This window comes from Patagioenas fasciata, chromosome 7 (assembly GCF_037038585.1).
Source record: "Patagioenas fasciata isolate bPatFas1 chromosome 7, bPatFas1.hap1, whole genome shotgun sequence".
NCBI lineage: Eukaryota > Metazoa > Chordata > Aves > Columbiformes > Columbidae > Patagioenas > Patagioenas fasciata.
The window spans coordinates 854,695-874,926 of NC_092526.1; the positions used below are offsets into that span (position 1 = coordinate 854,695).

Consider the following 20,232-nt stretch of genomic DNA (forward strand, 5'->3'; position numbering starts at 1 on the left):
TTATTCATTTGTCCCTGTTACAAACTAGGGCAAGACTTCCCAGGTCCTTGTCCTGCCGTGCTGCCACTCTGCAGCAGCAGGATGTGGCTGTGTGAAGGCAGCGAGGAGAGGAGAGGAGAGGGCGTGAGCTGGGGAGCCTCTGCCGCCGGAGGGTCTGGCCGCCGGAGGGTCTGGCCATCAGAGGGTCTGGTCACCGGCTGGGGCAGGGCTGGGCTGGTGTTGGGAGGAGGACAGTGGCAAAAGGAGAAGGAGCAGGAAAGGAGCCAGTTCCAAGCTGAAATGCTTTGTGCTGAGTACCCACACAGAGGCCAGAGGGAGCCGTGGTGGCGGGAGGATGAGAAGTGACGTGTCCCAGGGCTCCTGGCGCCACAGATGGCTCCTGAGCCTTTCCCCTTTGCTGTGGGGTGCCCCGAGTCCCCTCCACCACCTTCCCCGGCAGCCTGGCCTCTGCTCTAGGCAGGGACTCCATCTGTCTCCAAACAGTATTTCTGCGTTATCTGAAGGTGGAAGCAATGCTTCTGTGAAGCCCCCAGGCAGTGTCAGACCCTCTTTAATGGGGTACATTTGGAAAAGCTCTCTTTTTTGAGTAGTCGATTTTTGAAATTCTGTTTCTTGGAAGACACCCTTTCACTCTCTCATCCCCCACCTGTAGAAGGTGTATTTTCCCTGCTCCTGCTCACCTTCCCCCGCTTCACCTCCAGGAAACGGGCGGGAAAGGAAAGAAGAAAATGGGGAAGAAGAAAAGGGACTGCATTTTTTTGCCTTTTCCTCTTGCTTAGTTGTAATTTGAAATGGTATATTTTTTTAAATGAAACTTGGTTACATTTGAACCCGTTGTTCTCTAGAAAAAAAACAGTTTTGAAAAAATCTGATGAGCTCACCATTCTGGAGTTAAAAGTTTCCATAGGAAGGTATTTGATAAAGCCATTGAATGGATTCAAAACACAACCTTTATTTTTCCTGCAGATTAAAAAAACAGAGCAAGTTTCAAAAATTAACAAAGAGCAGATGCTGCTGAAACAGCATCGGCAGGTGTGGTGGCGAGAGCATAAAAGACTGAGCGAGAACAGGTAAGGGCTGAGCAATTGCATTGGCCGTTATTAAACACGGCGGTAGGCAGGGACCGGGTGCGACACACTCGGTTCACGGGGCGTTAGGAGGAGACGGTTAGAACAGCTGCACTGCAGACGACGTGTTGTGTGAGCGTGGGAGACGGGCTCTGCGGGGCCGGGGCAGCAGGGGACGCCCGGGGGAGCAGGGCGGGGGTCTGCAGGTCCCCCTCGGGATGCCGGAGCTCTCCGGCTGGCCCGTCCGGGTCTGGAGCGCGGCTGCGTGCAGGAACAGCGAAGCTCTCGGACACTCTTCCGTTCGTGCCTGTCCCTAGATGTGCGCGCTGAGTTCACACCTGCAACAGGGAACACCGCTGTCGTTCGGGTCTGGTACCTGTGTGTTCTTTATACATACAGCAGACTCAGGGGAGCCTGGTTTTGCTCAGAGGAGTGTGGCTTCCGTACCACCTTCTTGTCCGAGTCCTGCACTTCATTCTTTTCCAGGCAGAGAATCCCGCTTTTTACTTAATTATTAGAGTATTTGAGGCTTATCATTCTTGAAAACTTAATGAATAAGAAACTAAAGCTTCTGTAAAACTCACATTCGTACCTTCCAGGCAAAAAGTGGAGGCAGACATAAAGACTTTTCTTGATGAAGAAAGCCATAAGCACGGCTTATTTTCAGATGTGAGTGACTTGGGTAAGAATTTTTTATTTATTTCTCGATTATTTGAGTTTTTAGATCCCTGTCATGACATGTTTAGATTTAGAAACTACAGTGCTGTGTAGTATTTTGTGTATCGAGAAAGCTTTATGTTTCATTTGGATATAGAGAGTAAACTATCAAAGGAGTGGGATGCACACCAAGCAAATACTGTAGCTCCTATCTGGCAACTAAGAGAAGAGTTGAGGTCCAGGCTGTGTGAGATGCAGTGTCACCTCCCGGAAGAGTCTCCTCTGAAATCCACAGTCAACCCACTTGAGATGTTACAGCAGGTTGGTATTTTACCTTTCCTTTTACAATTCATTATCACTGTATTTTTAGCATTTTCATTTACTTTTCTGTAATACGTTGAGAATGTAACTCACATTCAGAATGTCCGGCAGCCTCTGTACTTGCTCCGCTAAGGCCTGTAAAAGCATAGCGGTGCAGAACTGCGGATCTGGCTCTTTGTTTATAAGAAAGAGCTTTCGTACTACAAGAGAAAGAAGTGACACTAACGTATTTCACGGAATAGATTGAATCTGTGAAGAAGCAACAGAAGGAAATTTTGGAATTCCTTGCCCTTGAACGTCTGGCTTTGGAAAGAGAGCTTGAAGAATATAAACCAGAAGTAAGTTTTCCCTACAAGTTTAATTAGCACTTTCTCGAGAGAGAAATACTGAGTAGTCTGCTGAGCAGCGTGTTTTCATGGCAGGCGTTAGCACGCTCTTTGGAAGAGACAGATGGACTTGTCCTTGAAGTTCCGTCGGCACTGCTGTCTTTGGAATGCCCCTGCCCTCACTTGAAGACCTTAATTATCGACGAATACCGAAAGCTTGCCGGTGCATACTGCTCCAGGCTTCAAGAGATTGATGAACAGTTACAAGCTTCATATAGGTAATGACATCTGCTTCTGGATTTCTCTTGTTGGGTATAAAATACGTAACTCTAATGTGTTCAGTAACCTGTGGATGCTGCGGCTGCCTGTGCCGCTGGAGCTGGTCTGGTTTGCATGGAGCAGGGAGCAGCTGCTGGGCTCAAGCGCTCGGTACCGTTTGCGCAGCTGGCAGAGCTGAGGCGCTCCCCAAAGCTCTCCTCGGAAATGGTGCGCAAAGTGTTTTGTGGGTTAAAGAGCAAGCAGTCTGGTGTGCATCAGGTGTCCTCTCCATGTGCTTTGTGTGACCAGAGATGGCTCTTTGTGTGCGGTGGTGGCAGAGGCAGCAGTGCACGGGGGCAGGACGGTCGCCCCGTTGGCGTCGGCGTCTGCCGCTATCATTAGCTGGGAGTGGGTGAAATCAGAAACGAACCACCAGCAATTATCTCAGGCGTTTTATCTAAATCTTGATCTCGGTATTTTTGTTTAATTTGCCTTCTGGTCTCCAAACCTTTAGTGTGTTGCTCATTTAGGTTTCTATGTTTTCATCCACAACAATGTTAAAAATGTGTTTTCAACTAAAAACGCCCAAGACTTTGTTGTTGTAGAATTGCTTGCTTCCAAGACCTGGGCTTTCTAAAAGACAAAACCCTCGTACTTCTTACTTTTATATTGGCTAATTTGCACAAAAATATTTTTATGTACGCGAAGATACAAGTTTGTGATTTAAGTATCCTATAATTAATCGAACCAACCTTGATCCAACTAACACGGAGAATGCTGTCAAAACCAAGTGATGGATTTTTGACCTTGGTATGTACCTGCTGTGCTCTACTGATTCTATAGCTTTACTGAAGCCTCGGCAATTATTACCGTTGCTCTATACACAAAGATGCCGAACATTCTACTGCAATACATTTTTTTAATAATTTTCCTACTTGGAGAAGGTGCTCAGAAGAACAATGTGATTAGATGATAACATGATGAGTTAGTCACTTGGTCTTAGGATTGCTTGTGGCGTGCCTCTTTCTTCATGTGCCTGACTGTACGGTGAGGAAAGCTGAAGCTAATGTGGGTCTTGTGGCACTGCACATCTCATTGCCGAGCCGTTGGGACCGTCTGGAACAGAGAATTGGGGACATGCATAGAGTTTCAAAAGAAAAACTGGAATAAGACAGCATTCTGGTTTGCTGTACTCTCTGTGTGGTTTTCAGTCCTACTAGAATGCATATTACAGTGTTTATTGCTTTTGGAAACTGGATAAGGATTTGGGGTTTTTTTCCAAGGATAATATGGGATTATAATGTTTTATAACCTAAATTCACTTCTTTTACTGCTGCTAAAACACAAATATTTATGTTTGGGAAACACCCAAGTCCTCAGTTATCCCAGAAATGGTGGACTTGGAACTGACGTGTCTATTGTAGCTGATGATTCTCTAGGCACTGTTACATTTTAACCACAACATCAAAAGGATGTCTGAATTACGTGAAAAAGTGAAGGATGAAGGGAATCGTGCGTGCGCGGCGCTGCATGCCCTGCAGCGCCCTGCGGGACGGGCGGGACGGTGGGGCTGAGTCACGGTGCTGCTCCTGTTCCCGGCCGTGTGCAGGGCATGGCTGCTGCGCCGGGACCGGCCTCGTGCCCTCAGAACCCGCAGAGCCGGGGGTTGGTGTTGGCTGCGTCTGCTCCAAGGGAAGCAGCTGCCCCGGGGCTGGTGAACGCGAGACAATTGCTGTGTTTCAGCTCTGGCACGGAATAAAGATTGTACTGTTTTCTAGTAGAGTGATTCATACAAGAGAAGCAAGCGTTACGTTTAAAATTTGGGTCATGCATCCAGCCTTGTAAAAGGTTGTCAATATCTTGACACTGAAGGGTTGATATCAGCTCAAATATTAAATGGAAAATGTGTTGGTGCTTCTCAAACTCATTGTAGATGAGATCTTCCTTTCTGGAATTTTACACAAGTTTAAGTGAGGTGACAACTTGAATTCAATCAGGCAGGACGTTTTGAAATTCTCCGTGCATTTAATGGCAACGAATACACAGGGCTGGATCATGCCCTTTTCTTTTCTTCTTTTGGCTGTTTGTCTGTGAACAGCTGACAAAATCTCAGCACAGCTGACAAATGTTGGCACCGCTGACAAACCAAGCATTGGCGGTCGGCTTGTCCCTGCTTACAATAGACTGCCTGTGGCTCTAGCTGGAGCTGCTTGCTCTCCAGAGCATCTCCCACAAACCTTCGCGTCTCTGTCTTGTTCCTGAGCAGTGTAGAGATTTGTTGTGAGACCGCTGCTAGTGCACAGGTGCGTTGTGAGATGGTTGTTAGTGCACAGATGCATTGTTAGGTGGCTGCTGGTGCACAGATGCGTTGTTAGGTGGCTGTTAGAGGAGGGTCTGGGCCGGAGGGAACCTGGAGGGAGACGTGGGATGCAGGAGCAGCAAGGGATGTGGCAGCTGGTCCAGCTGCCCCATGTGCTGGAGGCAGAGGGGTTTGCTGGTACTCTATCTGAGTAAAGAATAGCAGGAGGTTATGGTGGTTCTTATAAAAAACCAACAAGTAAAATATTGGGGTTGGAAAGACAAGAGTGCCAGGTGTTAGCTGAAGAAAGAAGTATTTTTGTACTCAGTTCAGCATCAGTAGGCACAGTTGTGGTGAAGGAGGTTTAAATCATAGCAAAGAATAATTAATTTGTTCATTAAAGTTATTCTTCAAAAAACCTATACCTATATTAAATTATGACACGTATTCTAAAAATAATAAGTGAACTGATTTCATGGAAAAGCTCCTCCTAGAGAAAAGGCAGGAGGTTAAGACATTAGCTCCAGAGGATCGGTTGCATGATGTTTTCCTGAGCAGCAGTGGATGCTGCAGCAATAGCACATCTGTCCAGTACCGCCTCGGTGGCAGAGCTCGGGGCTCTTTGGAGAGCCGTGTCTGCTCTGCAGGACCTGCGGCTTGGAGGTTCCGCAGAACCTTTCACCTTCTTCAGCCGTAGCCTGTGGAAAACCCTCAGCTCAGGCATCTGTATTCATTGTCTGCCATGGGAAACCTAAGCCATCACCTATAAAGAAACACCTTCATTACTCTTCTGCTTTTGCTAACGTAATTTCCCTTGTTATGTTGTCTCCAACCTTTGCTCGGTAGCTGTCAGTGGCTGCAAATGATCTTTTTACAGGAGCCAGGTCTTTTCTCTCCCCTGTTTTGAAGCCACCCCAGTTATACTGGGGCTGATTGTTCTGCGTTTCCGTAGGGACGTGGACTGGACGGAGGAAGACGAGTGGGTCTTTCAGACCGTTATCCACCAGTACCCACGCGATCTCCAGAGGAGGAGGATGCTGTACCTGGACGCGCTGCAGAGGTACCTCCCTCACAAGTCCAGGCACGAGCTGGTCAGTCTTGTTTTAAACAGCACAGCAATTACAGAAATGCTTACATAAATCATGCAGTTAAGATTTGTGTTAAAAATGTTTATCAAAGGCTTTTACTTAAAGATTTTTTAATGATTCATTTTATTATGCAGAGTGAGGAAGGGATGTCCCTGTCTTCAAAATGCGTGACTTGAAAACCCATCACTTCCTCAGACAGACCCTAGGCAGTTTATAGTTCCACATAACCCTCACAGCCAGATTCACAGGACCAGTTTGTTAGCGCTGCTCTGCTGTACAGTTTATAGCTGTGCCATGCTGGTCTGCTGCTCTTCGTGTTTTATTCTGTATGAGGATGTATAGCATTGTCATGCTGTCTAGGAATAGCTATTTTAATTGGTCTGTGGCTCATATATAGCAGGAAGAGAGGAAAGTTATCTCCTGCTATTTCTATATGCATAATGCCTTTCAAATCGATTGCCGATTCCTTTTGCGCTCCACAGTGACTAAGCACGTAGCGGCTAATAGAGAAACCCATTGCAAGGCCAGAACGCTTCAGGATGTCATAAGTGAAGTAGGAATCTTTTTTTATCTCGGCATGTATTTTTAGACCATCTACTTACTCGAGCTTGAGGGTGGCCTGGTGCAAGAGAGCAGCAGTGAAGTGCTGCTGATAATTAGCAAAGTTGCACGAAAAGTAAAGTTCTTGTGGATTTCAGAACTTTGGACTAGGAGAACTGGGCTAAGTAATTACCTGCTTTGTACAGTGTAGGTGTATTTTAAGCATAGCCATTATTAATGGAATTCCCTAGTTCTTTGAAGGTTCATTTAACATTTCTAAATTTAAAAATCATAGTTCTGCATTAGATTGATATATCTTAACATGTATATTAGCTTGACAAATACAGCATTGTTACAACAGCACTAAGAACCTGTTCTTAAGACGTTTGTGTTACATCAGAACACTGAACTTGGAGGCTCTGCACCCCTGGGCAGGCAGCTCAGCACCCGAGCGCTGGGACCTGCAGCAGCTCACCACGGAGCTCCGTCCTTGCACCCGCTCACCGGAGTCTGCGACAGCATTGGCAATGGGAACTTCTGACACAGTGGCCTTTGCGCCATTGACCCAAAAGAAGGTCCGGAGGTGGTGGTACCACTTCATCTTAATCCAGCTGTGAGCTGATGGGAACATCTGTGAGCTGAGAGCGACACTGCGAGCTGGGCACAGCTGGGTCAGCGTCCCCTGTCCCTGCCAACAGCCTGGAAACGAGTGTCAGAAATGGTCCCCTTGCCACGTGTGAGCAGACAGCCGTCCCTAGAACCTCCTCCAGCCCTGTCGTTTGTGACTGCTGGGATATAAGATAGGTCCAAGCCTCTAATGCCTCACCTGATACGTCTTCTGCCAAGATCTTGAAGGGTGAATGTCCTCAGGAACCTCGCTGAATAAGGCCAGCTAAGGTGTATTTAAGATTAAACACCATTTTTGTCGGGTGGCGACATTGGTGGTGGCAGTGTGCTGCTGGCAAGCTACAAATCTGTTTCCAAACTTCCTGATGGAAAGAAAACACGGAGCTACTTCTCATCTGCACTGCATTTGTGCAATTGCTTTAATTGGTGTTCTGTTTCTCTATAGACCGTAATTTCCTACAAAGAGCCTCATCTTGCTAAAAGTGCTCAATATCTCTGAAGATATATTGAAAAGACTTAATTGCGTTTATGTACTTTAGGGCAGGAAGGAACCGTTGCATTCAATGTGTTCATACTGCGAAAGCAGAGCTCAGATAGGAAGAGCGGGCTGTCGCGGTGGCAGCGCCGTGTGGCACGGGCAGGGGGAACAGCTGCGGTGGTGTCGCCCGCGCTGGGGCTGCAGCGTACCCGGCACCTGAGAGAGCTGCTGGGCACTAAGCCGTGGATTCCATAGCAGTACTTGAGATATAATAATTAAATCCATCATTTTCAAGGTTTAGGAAAGTATCTGGAATTATTTCATTGATGCATAGTTTTTAAAGGTTTCTGATGTGCTTTACTTTCTCAGGTTGTCCATGAGAAAGCCTGGGGTCGTTGCCAGTCGGGCAGGAGCCGGCGCAGGGCCCTGCTGCTGGCCTGGGCTCGGGCCAGGAGCGCCTTCCTGCTCGGGGCCGTGGCGAGCGCCGCCGAGGCCTCTGCCGCTCAGCAGGAGCAGGCGGCGCTGGCGGGGACCCGGCTGCGGCAGCAGCGGATCTGTGCCCATCTGAAAGCAAAGGTACGGTCAGCTATGCGCCTACCGCATCCTCCTCTGCTGGGATTACCGTTAACTTCAAAATCAAGCTACAGTGCTTAAGTGAAGATAAACTAACTGGAGCTAGCTGTCATAATCCTGTTTTTACTGGCCTGGTGGGTGTTTTGGGTGGTTAGGAAAAAGCAAACCGTAACCCGTTGGCAGAGATCAGGGTGTTTGTGCAGCCTGACTTGCACGTGGTTTTGAAGATGCTCCGTTTCATTACCGGCAAGGATCCTCGGTAGTGTTTCAACCAGCTCTTGAACTTTGTCTTGATTGTCTAGCACACATTAGACCCTGCTGTGGGTTTCATACTGTGGGTATAATCTGTATAAATGCCGATCACATTGATTTTAGTGCATTTTGAGCACCATCAAAGAGTTTGAACTGTATTTCAGTGTTGGAAGAACCAGATTTGTTCTGCGGTTCACAGCCTAGGAGACTGTAAGCAAGGTACAGGAGCGAAGGTCTGGCAGCGTCTTCCTTGGGTTCCTGTGTAAGCTTGGCAAGTCCCAGAATATTTGTGTGTTCGTTTCTCCCTCAGCAGTGGGATTGGTATCTGCACTGTCTGGGGCTTCCTTCGTAATCGCTTTTAACACTAGTGTTCTCAGCAGCGGAAGCAAAGCATTCGATTCGTCATCAGAGCCACGAGATTTTGAGATTAATGCTAGTCTGTTTTCAGAGAAATAATAAATATGTCTTTCCTTCTATTTAAGAATGCTTTAAAGACCTGAAAAAATGGATCCTATAACTTGTTTGCCCTCATTATGGATGTTTCACAATATTCTGAAGGGTGATTTACTGTGTGAAGAGGTGAAATTGTTGTTTTTTGTTAGAGAATAGCCTAAAATGGGAGGAGCCTGGACACAAGGGGAAGGTGTTGGGTGTTGATGCCTCAGGTGTTTGTAAGGAGAACCACATCTCCGGGCAGGAGAGGCGTGTTAAGATTCCTTTAACCTGCTCGGTGTGGTTTCCTCTAGCACAGGAATCACCGAGCGCTCTGTGCTGTTCTCGCTCCACTGTTAGCTCTGCCGAACCCTCACTTCTCACAGGAATACTAAACCCTTGATTTTGGTTTTCTACAGTAGAAAAACCCAGTAAAACCTGTACTGCGACTAAGATTTTTGATGTTGATGGTAGTTCTTTGCCATAGCAGTAATACAAACCCCTTCTGTCTGAGCTGTCTGTGGCAGGAAGGTCTGGATCTCAACACTTGGCTGAGCGGGAGCACCCATGTCCCCTGTGTCCCCCGTGTCCCCTCCTGGGCCGTGTCCCCCGACTCAGAGTGTGTCTCTGCAGCTGGGGCTTCGGTTCTTTGTCACCTCGGCCGCCCTTTCTGGCATTGCCGTGTGTCCCTTATCTGCACAGTTGGAGCCAGAAGGGCCATTTATTCCAGAGCTGGGAATTTATGAGATTTCTGAGTCTACTTTTTTGATTCCCCACAACAGCAACAAGCGGTGTTGGAATACTTGTGTTGTCTCCACGTAGCTTAAAGTTCTCCCTGGTGCATTGAACGTTGTCTGAACGTTGTTTGGATTCTGACCTCCTGTTTCCAGTAACCTGGAGCTGTTTGAAACAGAAGCCTATTAAGCCTACACTTTTTAAGGGCGGCTTTCAAAGGCAGCTTTGTTACAATATCGGGCATTTGAACAGAAACAATTCACCTGTTTCCCAGAAAAGAGGAATGGAAAAGGTACTTTTTTGTCATTGAAGAAGGATGCCATCGTGATCTTGTTTTGATCAGCTCTGCAGCTGAACGGGTGAAGTGAAACGGGGTGAGGAGCCAGCCGTTGTTCAAAGAAGTCATTCCGAAGGTGCGGATGTGTTTGTTCGGATTCCATGGGTGCACACGTTTGGAAACTCACCCTTCACCCCGCTGCAGCTCGTTTTACAGACCCGTCTCCCCACAGCTCCGAGTCCCGCGCTGGGGGAGCGGCTGCAGGCACAGTGACCCATACGAACACGGCCTGACGAGGGCCCATCGGACACCCGGGCTGGGGACTGAACCCGTCCCTGAGGGAACAGCTGGGAATCGGGGAGTAGGGCTGTTCTCCCGCTTCTTCTCTTTGGCCATTAGTTGACTCTGTTTTTCCCATTTCAGTAAGTTTAGCATAAGGAAATCTTACGTGTACCGCTTTGCCGGAGGGCAAACGCAGTTGCTGTGGTTTACCTGTGCGGTAAACTCCAGGTGCGCTTGTGAGAGTTTGCATCCCGAACGCGAGGCGCAGATCTTCATTACACCAGCGGGCTGTTGAAATCAGCTGTGAAATGGAGTTATACCACACACACTGTGAGAGATGTGAGCAACTCCAGAAATGCAAGGGTTCTTTAGATCCATTCTGCAGACAGGATACGCAGAAATACCTTAAAATGTAAATGAATTGTTTGAGTAGCAGTTAATGACAGCGTGGGAGAAGACTGGGCTCTGAATACGACCCCTTCCAGTCAGCAAACCCTTCAGCCGGCTTTACTGATTTTCTTCAAACGGGTGTCTTGCTGTAAATTTCTATGCTGCTCTGAGCTTGTGGGGCTTTTCAAAAGAGTTTTTCTTCGTGTGTGAAAATCAGTTTGTTCCTAATTGCAGTACAGATTGAGCAATTGAAAAGAGAAAATAGTCATATGTGACAGGCTATGTATTTTTATTACTGCAATAACCGCATGGTATAACTTAACTTCTGTGTAGGTCTTTTAATCTGTCAACAACAAACCAAAGGCATAGAAAATATGCTAAAGAATGCTTTATTTAAAGTTGTTTTAGATGCACTAGAAGCAACAATGCCATAGGTGATATTCTAGGCCTTTTGGCTGACAAGAGGTGCTGACAATTGAAAAGTAAAGCAACAGAGAAGTTAGATGAGTGTTTATAGCAGATTTTCCTTGGAAAAGCACTTTCCAATTCTTATTCCGCGTTCCATCTCACAGAGGATCAATGTGTGTCCTCAACAGAAACCAGAGTCTCTGAGGAGGAATTCTGGAGCGGCTCAAGAAGCTCAGGTGGAAGAAATCACGAGGGCCATGTGGCAGTAACCCAAACGAGATCAAGTGTGAAATGGTAGCACTAGCGAGGCTCTCCTGTACATCCTTAAAGAGCACGATGTTTCTGGGGTGGGAAAACACAACAACAAACCGTTGGGGTTAGAGCTGGGTGAGTGGCCGGGATCACCGTCGTTCGACGGGCTGGATCCCGGCTGGATTTCACCACTTCAGGGGTCTGCGGCAGGTGCCGTGTAAAACAACAAAAATGCTCTTTCTGCATAAAATTCCTCTTTCTGATCAACACAGAGGAGCAAATTCTTGTCTGTAGTTCAGTGCAGAAGCGAGAGCGTGATCACAGGAGGGTTAGGAGGTGCTGCTTCCCGGCGGCTCTGGCACGGATTGAAGCGCTTGCTCTGATACCTTTAGAAGTTCAGTCAAGGTATCTGCATGCATTCAGAACGTTATTTTTCCATTGAATTTATGCTCAAGTGTTTACAATCCAGTATGTCCCATCTTCACGTACAAAGACGGGAGGAGGCTGCTCCTGCCACGCGTCCTGAGCGCCGGACAGCGGCTCCCGCATCCCTTTTCCTGTTCATCTAAAAGAAGAGTTGGGTGGAGTTACCTGGGATACTGCAAATGATATAAAGTGTGTTGGAGGTTGCCTTCCTTCTCCCTTCTGGTATAAGGAGAAGAAAGGATGTGTCAGTAAACCTGGGGGAAGAGTAGTTGTATCTCCCTGCTCAGCATGTAGGCGAGGCACTGCTTTGAATGATTTGGCTGCCATAGGAGATCAACATTGAAATATTACAACTGAACATTAAAAAAAAGAAACCTGGATAAGTATAAAATTCAGTATGTTTACAATAACCTGGTCATTTTGCAGAAAACTTTAAAAAAAATAAATATTTAAAGGTGGAATATTTAAAAGAAGAGTTGTCTATTCAGAAGTGTGACCTGTTCGGCTATTGGATATGAGAAACACAAGGAAGTTTTAATAGCCTGAGTTTTAAATACAGATCCTGATTCAGGGAGTCCGTGGGGTTGTAGGATGCTAGAGCACAGCTGCCAGGCGGCGCTGGGAACGCTCCCGCTCCCCAGGCCCCAGGGAAAGCCTGAAAATCTGAGTAGACGTGCTAGGGTTTGTAATGGGAAACTGAGTCAATACAAGCAAGGTTGAAAACTACTTTGTTTCTCAATGAAATGGGCTACTTTCTAATAGTCATTGAACAGGTGTTTCTGTATAATTAGTGACTTAAAAAAAGCTTTCATTTTGTAACACAGACTTCTATTGTCACTTTCCGTTTATAAAATAGTAAGTCTAAGGGATTTATTATCCCATTAAGCCAAGTGGAATTTACGTGCTTAACTTCCATTAATCTTAGTAAAAATGATCTGGGTGGATCCTTGTCCTATGGTAGGTGTTTAATTCTTTATTTTCTCTATCTTTCCCTCCTCCTTTTCATAAAGTCTGCCTGTCTGTCCCGCCTTGGAGTGGAAGGGAGTTGCTCAGGCAGGAGACGTAGATCAGCATGTGGTGCTTTTACCTGGAGTGTTAGACGTAGATCAGCATGCGGTGCTTTTACCTGGAGCGTTAGACGTAGATCAGCATGCGGCGCTTTTACCTGGAGTGTTAGACGTAGATCAGCATGCGGTGCTTTTACCTGGAGTGTTAGACGTAGATCAGCATGTGGCGCTTTTACCTGGAGTGTTAGACGTAGATCAGCATGTGGCGCTTTTACCTGGAGTGTTAGACGTAGATCAGCATGTGGCGCTTTTACCTGGAGTGTTAGACGTAGATCAGCATGTGGCGCTTTTACCTGGAGCGTTAGACGTAGATCAGCATGCGGCGCTTCTACCTGAAGCATTAACTAAGCCCATCGCAAGCGAAGAGGCCGCGCTGCTGGCAATGACAGTCACCTTTTGATGAGCTTTCCATGTTAATCTTGTAGTGATCTCAGCTTGGCTGTGCTCTTTGACCAGTTCTGTAGTAGATAAAAAGTAATGACCTTCTCTTGTGCAGGGAAATAAGTTTGCCGGATTTATTAAATCATCCTCATGGATTGGACAATGAGTCCTTAGGAACTGAACTGAGAAGAACATCCTCACTGAAGACCTGATGTTGCAATCCTGTAATTCCTTTAGCCCATAACTTTTTATCACTTGATCAGCTTTTACATCTGCTTTGCTTGATTCTGCTCTTCAGGCCACACTACGAATGCATAGCTCTCTTCTGTGTAAACAGTTCCTGAGTCACCAACTCGTTCTGTGGCTCCAGTCCTTATCTTAAGGACATGAAGGAAAAACAACACGGTCGATGTGGTTTGAATCCCAACTTACAATTAAGGGTATTTTTCCCCTTCTGTGCCTTGTCATTTCCATCTGGAAAAAGAGGATTTCTGACTTACATAAATGGGATGACTCTCAATTCCATATGGAGTGAGAACCAGGGCAGAAAAGCCGGGCAGAGCAAGGCGGCGATGGGGCGGTGGAGTCGGGAAGCGGGTCCTGCCGGTACCCGCCTGCCGGGCTGGCCGAGCTGGGGACGTCTCTTGCTCAGCTTTTGGACTCTGATTCCAAGCGTCCTCTTTCTGCCGCACGTCACGAGCGCGGTGCCGGTAGCTGTGGTGACCTGAGGTGACCTGAGGAGACCTGGAGGACCCCGGCTGACGATCCTGTGGAGAGGGAGCGGGTCCCACGCAGTTGGGCACTCTCCTTTGCAGAGCGTAGTTCATGGTTCTGAGTGACGACTTAGGCTCTATCTGGTCAGGCCAAAAGGCTGCTGAGATGTTCTGTGTTTTCTCGGGTACCTTCAGCAGCCTAATGTGGAACTTTGCCACACAAGAGGTGTTTTATGGCTACTTATACCAGCTTTTGGCACAGATGGCATGCACGATACAACACTAATCTTGGGTAGTCTGTGCTGTCCTGACTGTGAAACATGAAATAGCAATTCATGGCTATTACTTGGTGCAATTTCCCACCCACTTTGCAGAGCAACTAGCGAGAACTGTGGGACAAACGTATGTACATGCGTTCTGTGATTGCTTGGTTTATGATTAGGATTACTATTATACTGAATTCCTTCAAATAGCGCTTGAATCTCTAATCATCTCATGATCGCGTTTCAGCGTCTCCAGCCGTGCTTGCTGATGGCTGCAGCTGCCGCTGCTCTGTCGCGCGGTGGCACCGCCGTGGAAAGGCGGGTTCTGTCCTTAGCGCCGCAGTGGTGCCCTGGTGCGCGCTGCAGCCTGTCCGTCCCAGCTCGCCGTCCTTCCTCCTTGTGCCATGCAGCATCTTCGTTGGTGAAGAGCTTCCTCAAGACGTCCTCTGAGTTTTTCCCCAGACACTCTTAGAATCAGTTGTGAGCCAATCAGTTGTGAACCAGTGGTGAACAGCTGGAAGAAGAAAACAAACCCGCAAACCATAATAAAAATAGGGAAAGGGTGCACAAGTATTTCAAAGATTAGCAAAGCTCTGGGGGCTTCTGAAAGTGTACTGGGATTGAGTCACTGTATAAGGCTGAGGAAGTGAGCTAGAGAGAATCGGGGAAGGGCTATCAGAGGATTTTCTTTTTATGCCTTTAGTAATGAGAAACACTGCTGACTTTATCACAATTATCGGGAATTCTTGCTTAGAATTTGAATTCTAGAGTTTATTACATCTGTGTAGCACGGGGTACCCTGTGAGAGTACTGATCTGGAGCTCTGTGTGGTCATTCTGACACGGTTCCTCGTGATCGTTTCTGTCCTTTTGGTTTGCAGTGTGTTTTTCCCCCAGGCTCCAGTTTCGCTCTTTGCGTGTCCCTCTCTGCACCGGCCCCGTGTCCCGTGTCCCTCTCTGCACCGGCCCCGTGTCCCTCTCTGCACTGGCCCCGTGTCCCGGCCCGCACCGGCCCCTCGTCCCGTGTCGCTCTCCACACCGGTCCCATGTCCCTCTCCGCACCAGCCCCTCGTCCCGTGTCCCTCCCAGCCAGAAGGAGCTCGATACCAACCCCGTGTCACCCCGGCAGCCGTTTATAACCTGGTTCTAATGTACGCCAGTGCTGCTTAAAGAGCAAACCTTACATGTGCCGGTTCAATGGGAATTCCCAAGGAAAGTATCTCAACAATTGTTTTGTCATTAAAAGACTTGTATCTGTAGCATTAAGTACATTGTAAATATTCAGATATTGCAGAAAAAGAACTAATTTATTACTTCAATTAGTTTGTAGTGTACTTTACATTATTGTAATGCGCAATATTAAAATAATGAACAGAGGTATGCGTGCATTCTGTTCAGCACAGCAGTTTAATAATTCACTTGGCAAAAGCTCCTCTAATAATACATGAACTGTGAAATGTGTTTGAAATGCCAGTTGTAATTAGAAACTTTGAAACTTCATGCTGGCAGTACGTGCACTGCTAACACGTGGGTGCTTCGCGAAACAGGCGGGAGGGGGTCCAGCTTTCAGTCTGTTTTCAATAGTAGTTCCACTGCTAGTATTCTTTAAATATTTAAACAGAACAGTTACTATTGGCACAGTAAACTCTGCCCTTCTCATTTGCACTCGTGGGATTGAAAGAATGCAATCAAGAACACATTATTTTTGGTGTGGATTCTGTGGTCCCACATTACTGCCTTGGTGAATCAGAATCACTGTTCAGGACTTTGTTGTTGTTCAGATCTGCATGGAACTACCTGTGGAGGGGAAATGTGGTGAGTACAGTGGGTTTTCTGGAGAAGTTTCAAGTGCAGAATGCTGGAGATCCAGCGTCCGAGGCGGTTGGCTGTATCGCTTGTCATCCTGAATTAAGTTGCTGAACCTGTGGCCATGTGGCCAGTGGGCTGGTTGGGAACCTGTCCCTTCGGCCCCTGCCGCCGCTGGGACGCTGCCCGTGGGACGTGCCCTGTGGGGCCCTGGCCCCAGACGCGTGGGGGCTGTGGGACCAGAGCTGCCCTCTGGCAGAGAGACTTTCAATGCTTGAACGTGCTTAAAAAAGTGAAGTATTGTGACCTTTGAATCAGTCATATAATTCCTAATTTCTTATATTTCTTACATAATAAAGCACTTTAGTTTAGCTCAGTTCTGTTGAGAACATTCTGTCCTATATGACTTTTCATGTGGCACAATGGCAGCCTACTGGATGGCATTTCATGGATATTTTGCAAACAGTGCTTTCCTGGTTTTAACTAGTTTTGGTGGGGGGTGTGTGTGTTTGTGTGTTTTCCCCTAATAGTGAATATGTTTTTAAAGGGAGTGACTCCTCTTTTGCCTTCATAAAAAGGCTGGATTGGATGAACGTGGGAAGGGCAGGTATAATGTAAATTAACTTCATACGCTGCTTACAGGAACAAGTGAATGGGTATGGTGGGAAGGTACAATACAACGAGGCTTCCCTTCCCTCTGCCGTTCTTATTACCTGTTTTCTTGATTGGCAGTGGGCTCATGTATTTGGAAAAACTAACGAGATAAAAATGTAAAGCAGATTCTGCGCACTGGGTGAATAGGTGTGTGCAGTGATCTAGGGCAGTGCGGACAGCACTGCACAAGCAGTGGAGACAGCAGCGTTACTGGCATAGCAGTTTTGTCTGAGGAACACGATTGTGCGATTCATGTGTTGTCAGCTGAGCAAAGTTATTTATTTGATGTTTCTTTGTGCTCTCTGGTTTGTATGAAAGTCATTGAAATCCAGTGTGTGTCCCAGTATTGATCCTTCCCCTGTACTCTGCATTGGTGAGGCCACACCTGGAGTATTGTGTTCAGTTCTGGGCCCCTCAGTTCAGGAAAGATATTGAGGTGCTGGAGCGGGTCCAGAGAAGAGCAACAAGACTGGTGAAGGGACTTGAGCACATGACCTATGGTGAGAGGCTGAGGGAGCTGGGGTTGTTCAGCCTGGAGAAGAGGAGGCTTAGAGGTGACCTCATCACTCTCTATAACTACCTGAAGGGAAGTTATAGTCAGGTGGGAACTGGTCTCTTCTCCCAGGCAGTCAGCAATAGGACAAGGGGACATGGGCTTAAACTCTGCCAGGGGAAGTTTAGGCTGGATATTAGGAAGAAGTTCTTTACGGAAAGAGTGATCAGGCATTGGAATGGCCTGCCTAGGGAGGTGGTGGACTCACCGTCCCTGGAGGTTTTTAAACTGAGATTGGACATGGCTCTTAGTGCCATGATCTAGTAAATGGGCTGAAGTTGGACCAAGGGTTGGACTTGATGATCTCTGAGGTCTTTTCCAACCAAGCCAATTCTGTGATTCTGTGATTCTGTGAATCGCAAGGCGTTAACACAAGAGCTACATGAAAATAGCTATGGAAAGTGATTGTGCCCTGTCGTGAACTTGCTGTGTAAGATTTGCCATGCAAACCACTGCTAATCAAATGAATGAAGGAGGCTTGAGATGATTTGCGTCCAGACGAGCGTCTGCCTCTGCCCAGCGCTCGGTGGTTTGCTGTCCTGTGCTCGGTGGTTTGCTGTCCTGTGCTCGGTGGTTTGCTGTCCTGTGCTCGGTGGTTTGCTGTCCTGCGCTCGGTTGTTGTCCTGACAGGCTCTGCTGGGCCGCTCTGTTCTCAGCACCCATCTCCAGCTGCAGCGCCCCGAAGGACGAGTTAACTGCAGCTCCTATCGACACCGGTTCAACGGGCTCTCCACGCTAACTTGTGGCTGCAACCAACCAACTAAAAGATCCCTGGTTGACAGGGAAATGAGGATCTAGTGAAGACCAGTAGAGGGTCAAGAGGGTCTGAGGCTTGGAGGAGGCGGCAGCTGAATCATGAGCCCGTTCCCTTGGCATGCACCTCATTACTGAAGGGAGTGAAAGAGTGTTGAGAGCGTTTGTTTGGACGGATGGTTCAGAGTTGTGCTAATAGCTGGCTGGTTTATGAAGTGAGGCACATTCTGCTGACACTTCCCTTGGAAGGCGCTTGCTTTAGGGTGCTGAGCAGCTGTGGATTTCTTACCCGCTTGCTGGAGCTGTGACCCCTGTGTGGCGTGGAGCTGACCGTCTGTCCTTCCGCTGCTCGAGGCGGCCCCGGCGCGCTGGCCTCCTGCGGGATCTGGCTCACAAACGTAGCAAGTTTTGCACCTAAGTCCTCATTGATGCATTTTCATCCTTGCCAGGCTAAGCAAGCCGTTTAGACCCTGTCTAGTGCTGAATGTGGCTGACGTCAGAACTAGGGAAAACCCTGAGATAAAGACCTGCACGCATCTCGTTCCCTCCGCTCGGCGGTTCCTCACCCTCCGCGCTCCACGCAGCGCTGGGGGTTGCTCAGGCAGCTCTGCAGGAGAGCCCCTTGGATCCCCTCGCCTGCTGCCTTCCCGCACCGAGCTGCATTGCAAGAGCCTTGCGCCGTGTGTTCCTCGAGAAAACGCACCTCTGTTGTGCACAAAATCAGAGCTGAATGCCTGATTCTTTTTCTTGGAACTTGCTTAAGTCTTACAGCATCCGCTCGTTGGCTCGGTGTTTCCAACTTGTGAACACACTGGTGTCCCAGATGTGCTTGAGAGGTCCCTTCCCGCCTCAGCTGCTCTCATTCAGGTTTCTGCAACCTGAAATAGTTTTAACAATAAACATGGCTTCGTATTCCTTTTTTACAGAATAAAGAATTGAATGTGGCTCTCCCACAGCTTGGCTAAGAGGGCTCAAGGTAGTTATGCAGTGATATGGCAGTCTTGATTAATCCAGTCGTTAAAGGAAAATTTGGAAACTATTTGGAACATACTGCTTGAATTCGTTAAAGTATTTGGGACGACCAAAAGCACGAAATTTGTGGAGGCGAAACCTACTACTTAGCAAAAATTACTGCCCGGTATTTCTTTTAATAACTTCTTCTGAGGAAATTAAGGTAAATGCTTCATATGCATCTATTCAGGTGGGACCAGTCACATTCAATTCTCTTTTCTGAAAAAATGAAATGGTTTAGTGAGGATGCTTAGAGCTATTTGTATTGCAGTGCTTATATCTAAGGGCTGTTTATGTTACTACGTGACCCCCAGCTAACACAGAGCCGGGTGGGAGAGCAGGCGCTGTGCGCGGCCCCGGCGCTCGGCGCGCTCCCCGCTCTGACCGGACCGCGGAGCTGGGCCCGCACGCCGAAGGGCTCGGGGCTGGGGCAGTGGGTGCTTTGCTCTTTTTAGGAAGGAAATGATAGCTTTACCACTACTAAAGTAGCTCTGCCAAACACGTCTTTCATTACAATTGATTTATCATTACATAATTGCGATCCTGTTAAGGGAACGCTTCCAAAATTCTGAGGAGAAAGATCGTATGTGGGGAGTGACATCTGTGTGAGGGAACACTGCTGTAACGCTTCACATTTCTCTTTCCATACTGTGTAAGTTTGAATTCTAGCTTGAAATAATTTTGTAAGAACAGCTAAAAGAAAAGCAGCCGTTTCTGTGCTGTGTGCCGTTGCATCACTGCTCACTTGAGCGCAAATGGACAAGTGCCACTTGTGTGTGCGTATCCTAATTAATCCCTCTTGCATATTTCGAACATCCATGCCCAGCTGCAGTTGCCATGTTCGTAAACCACCACAAACCACTCCACTGCGGTCTTTGACATTCATTCAGTGCCATTGATCCTTGCTGGCACAGACAGACTCACCCGGTTTCTACCCCAGTGGCCCATAAATCGCTGGCAGCTTTGTCCGAGGGAGGGAAGCAGAGAGCTTTGGGTTTTGGGATCCTGTGCCTTTTTCTCCTGGCTGCCTGTGTTTTCCTGGTTGCAAGGATAAGTTTTGGCTTGGGCCTCTGCTCTCCTCCTCTAAAACATCTAATTAGCAACGACGGCTGTTTCCTAGCTGCCTTTTTTTCTAGAAAGGACATTTCAGAAAGTGCAACACAGCTATGAATGGGCCTCCACTGAGAATTAGTCACAAAAATGGAAGAAAATAGGTTAAAAAGAGTTTAATGCTCAGCTAAATCATAATTCTTAACTTTGGAGATGGAGTTGGAGCTGGGAAAAGTTGTGTGTGTTCTGAGAGAATAGCAGCACAAATGGAAGTTGCTTGAAGAACCTCAAAAC

General features: G+C 47.5%; 1 protein-coding gene across 1 annotated transcript in view; it reads left to right on the forward strand.

The window, feature by feature from the left end:
* Nucleotides 1-20,232, forward strand: part of CCDC148 (coiled-coil domain containing 148) — a 52,954-nt gene that overhangs the window by 17,503 nt on the left and 15,219 nt on the right. The window contains exons 4-10 of the mRNA XM_065841247.2: nucleotides 967-1,070; nucleotides 1,667-1,749; nucleotides 1,882-2,045; nucleotides 2,288-2,383; nucleotides 2,468-2,649; nucleotides 5,881-6,019; nucleotides 8,031-8,237. Coding sequence (XP_065697319.1) covers nucleotides 967-1,070; nucleotides 1,667-1,749; nucleotides 1,882-2,045; nucleotides 2,288-2,383; nucleotides 2,468-2,649; nucleotides 5,881-6,019; nucleotides 8,031-8,237 — 975 coding nt within the window. The remainder of the gene's footprint in view (nucleotides 1-966; nucleotides 1,071-1,666; nucleotides 1,750-1,881; nucleotides 2,046-2,287; nucleotides 2,384-2,467; nucleotides 2,650-5,880; nucleotides 6,020-8,030; nucleotides 8,238-20,232) is intronic.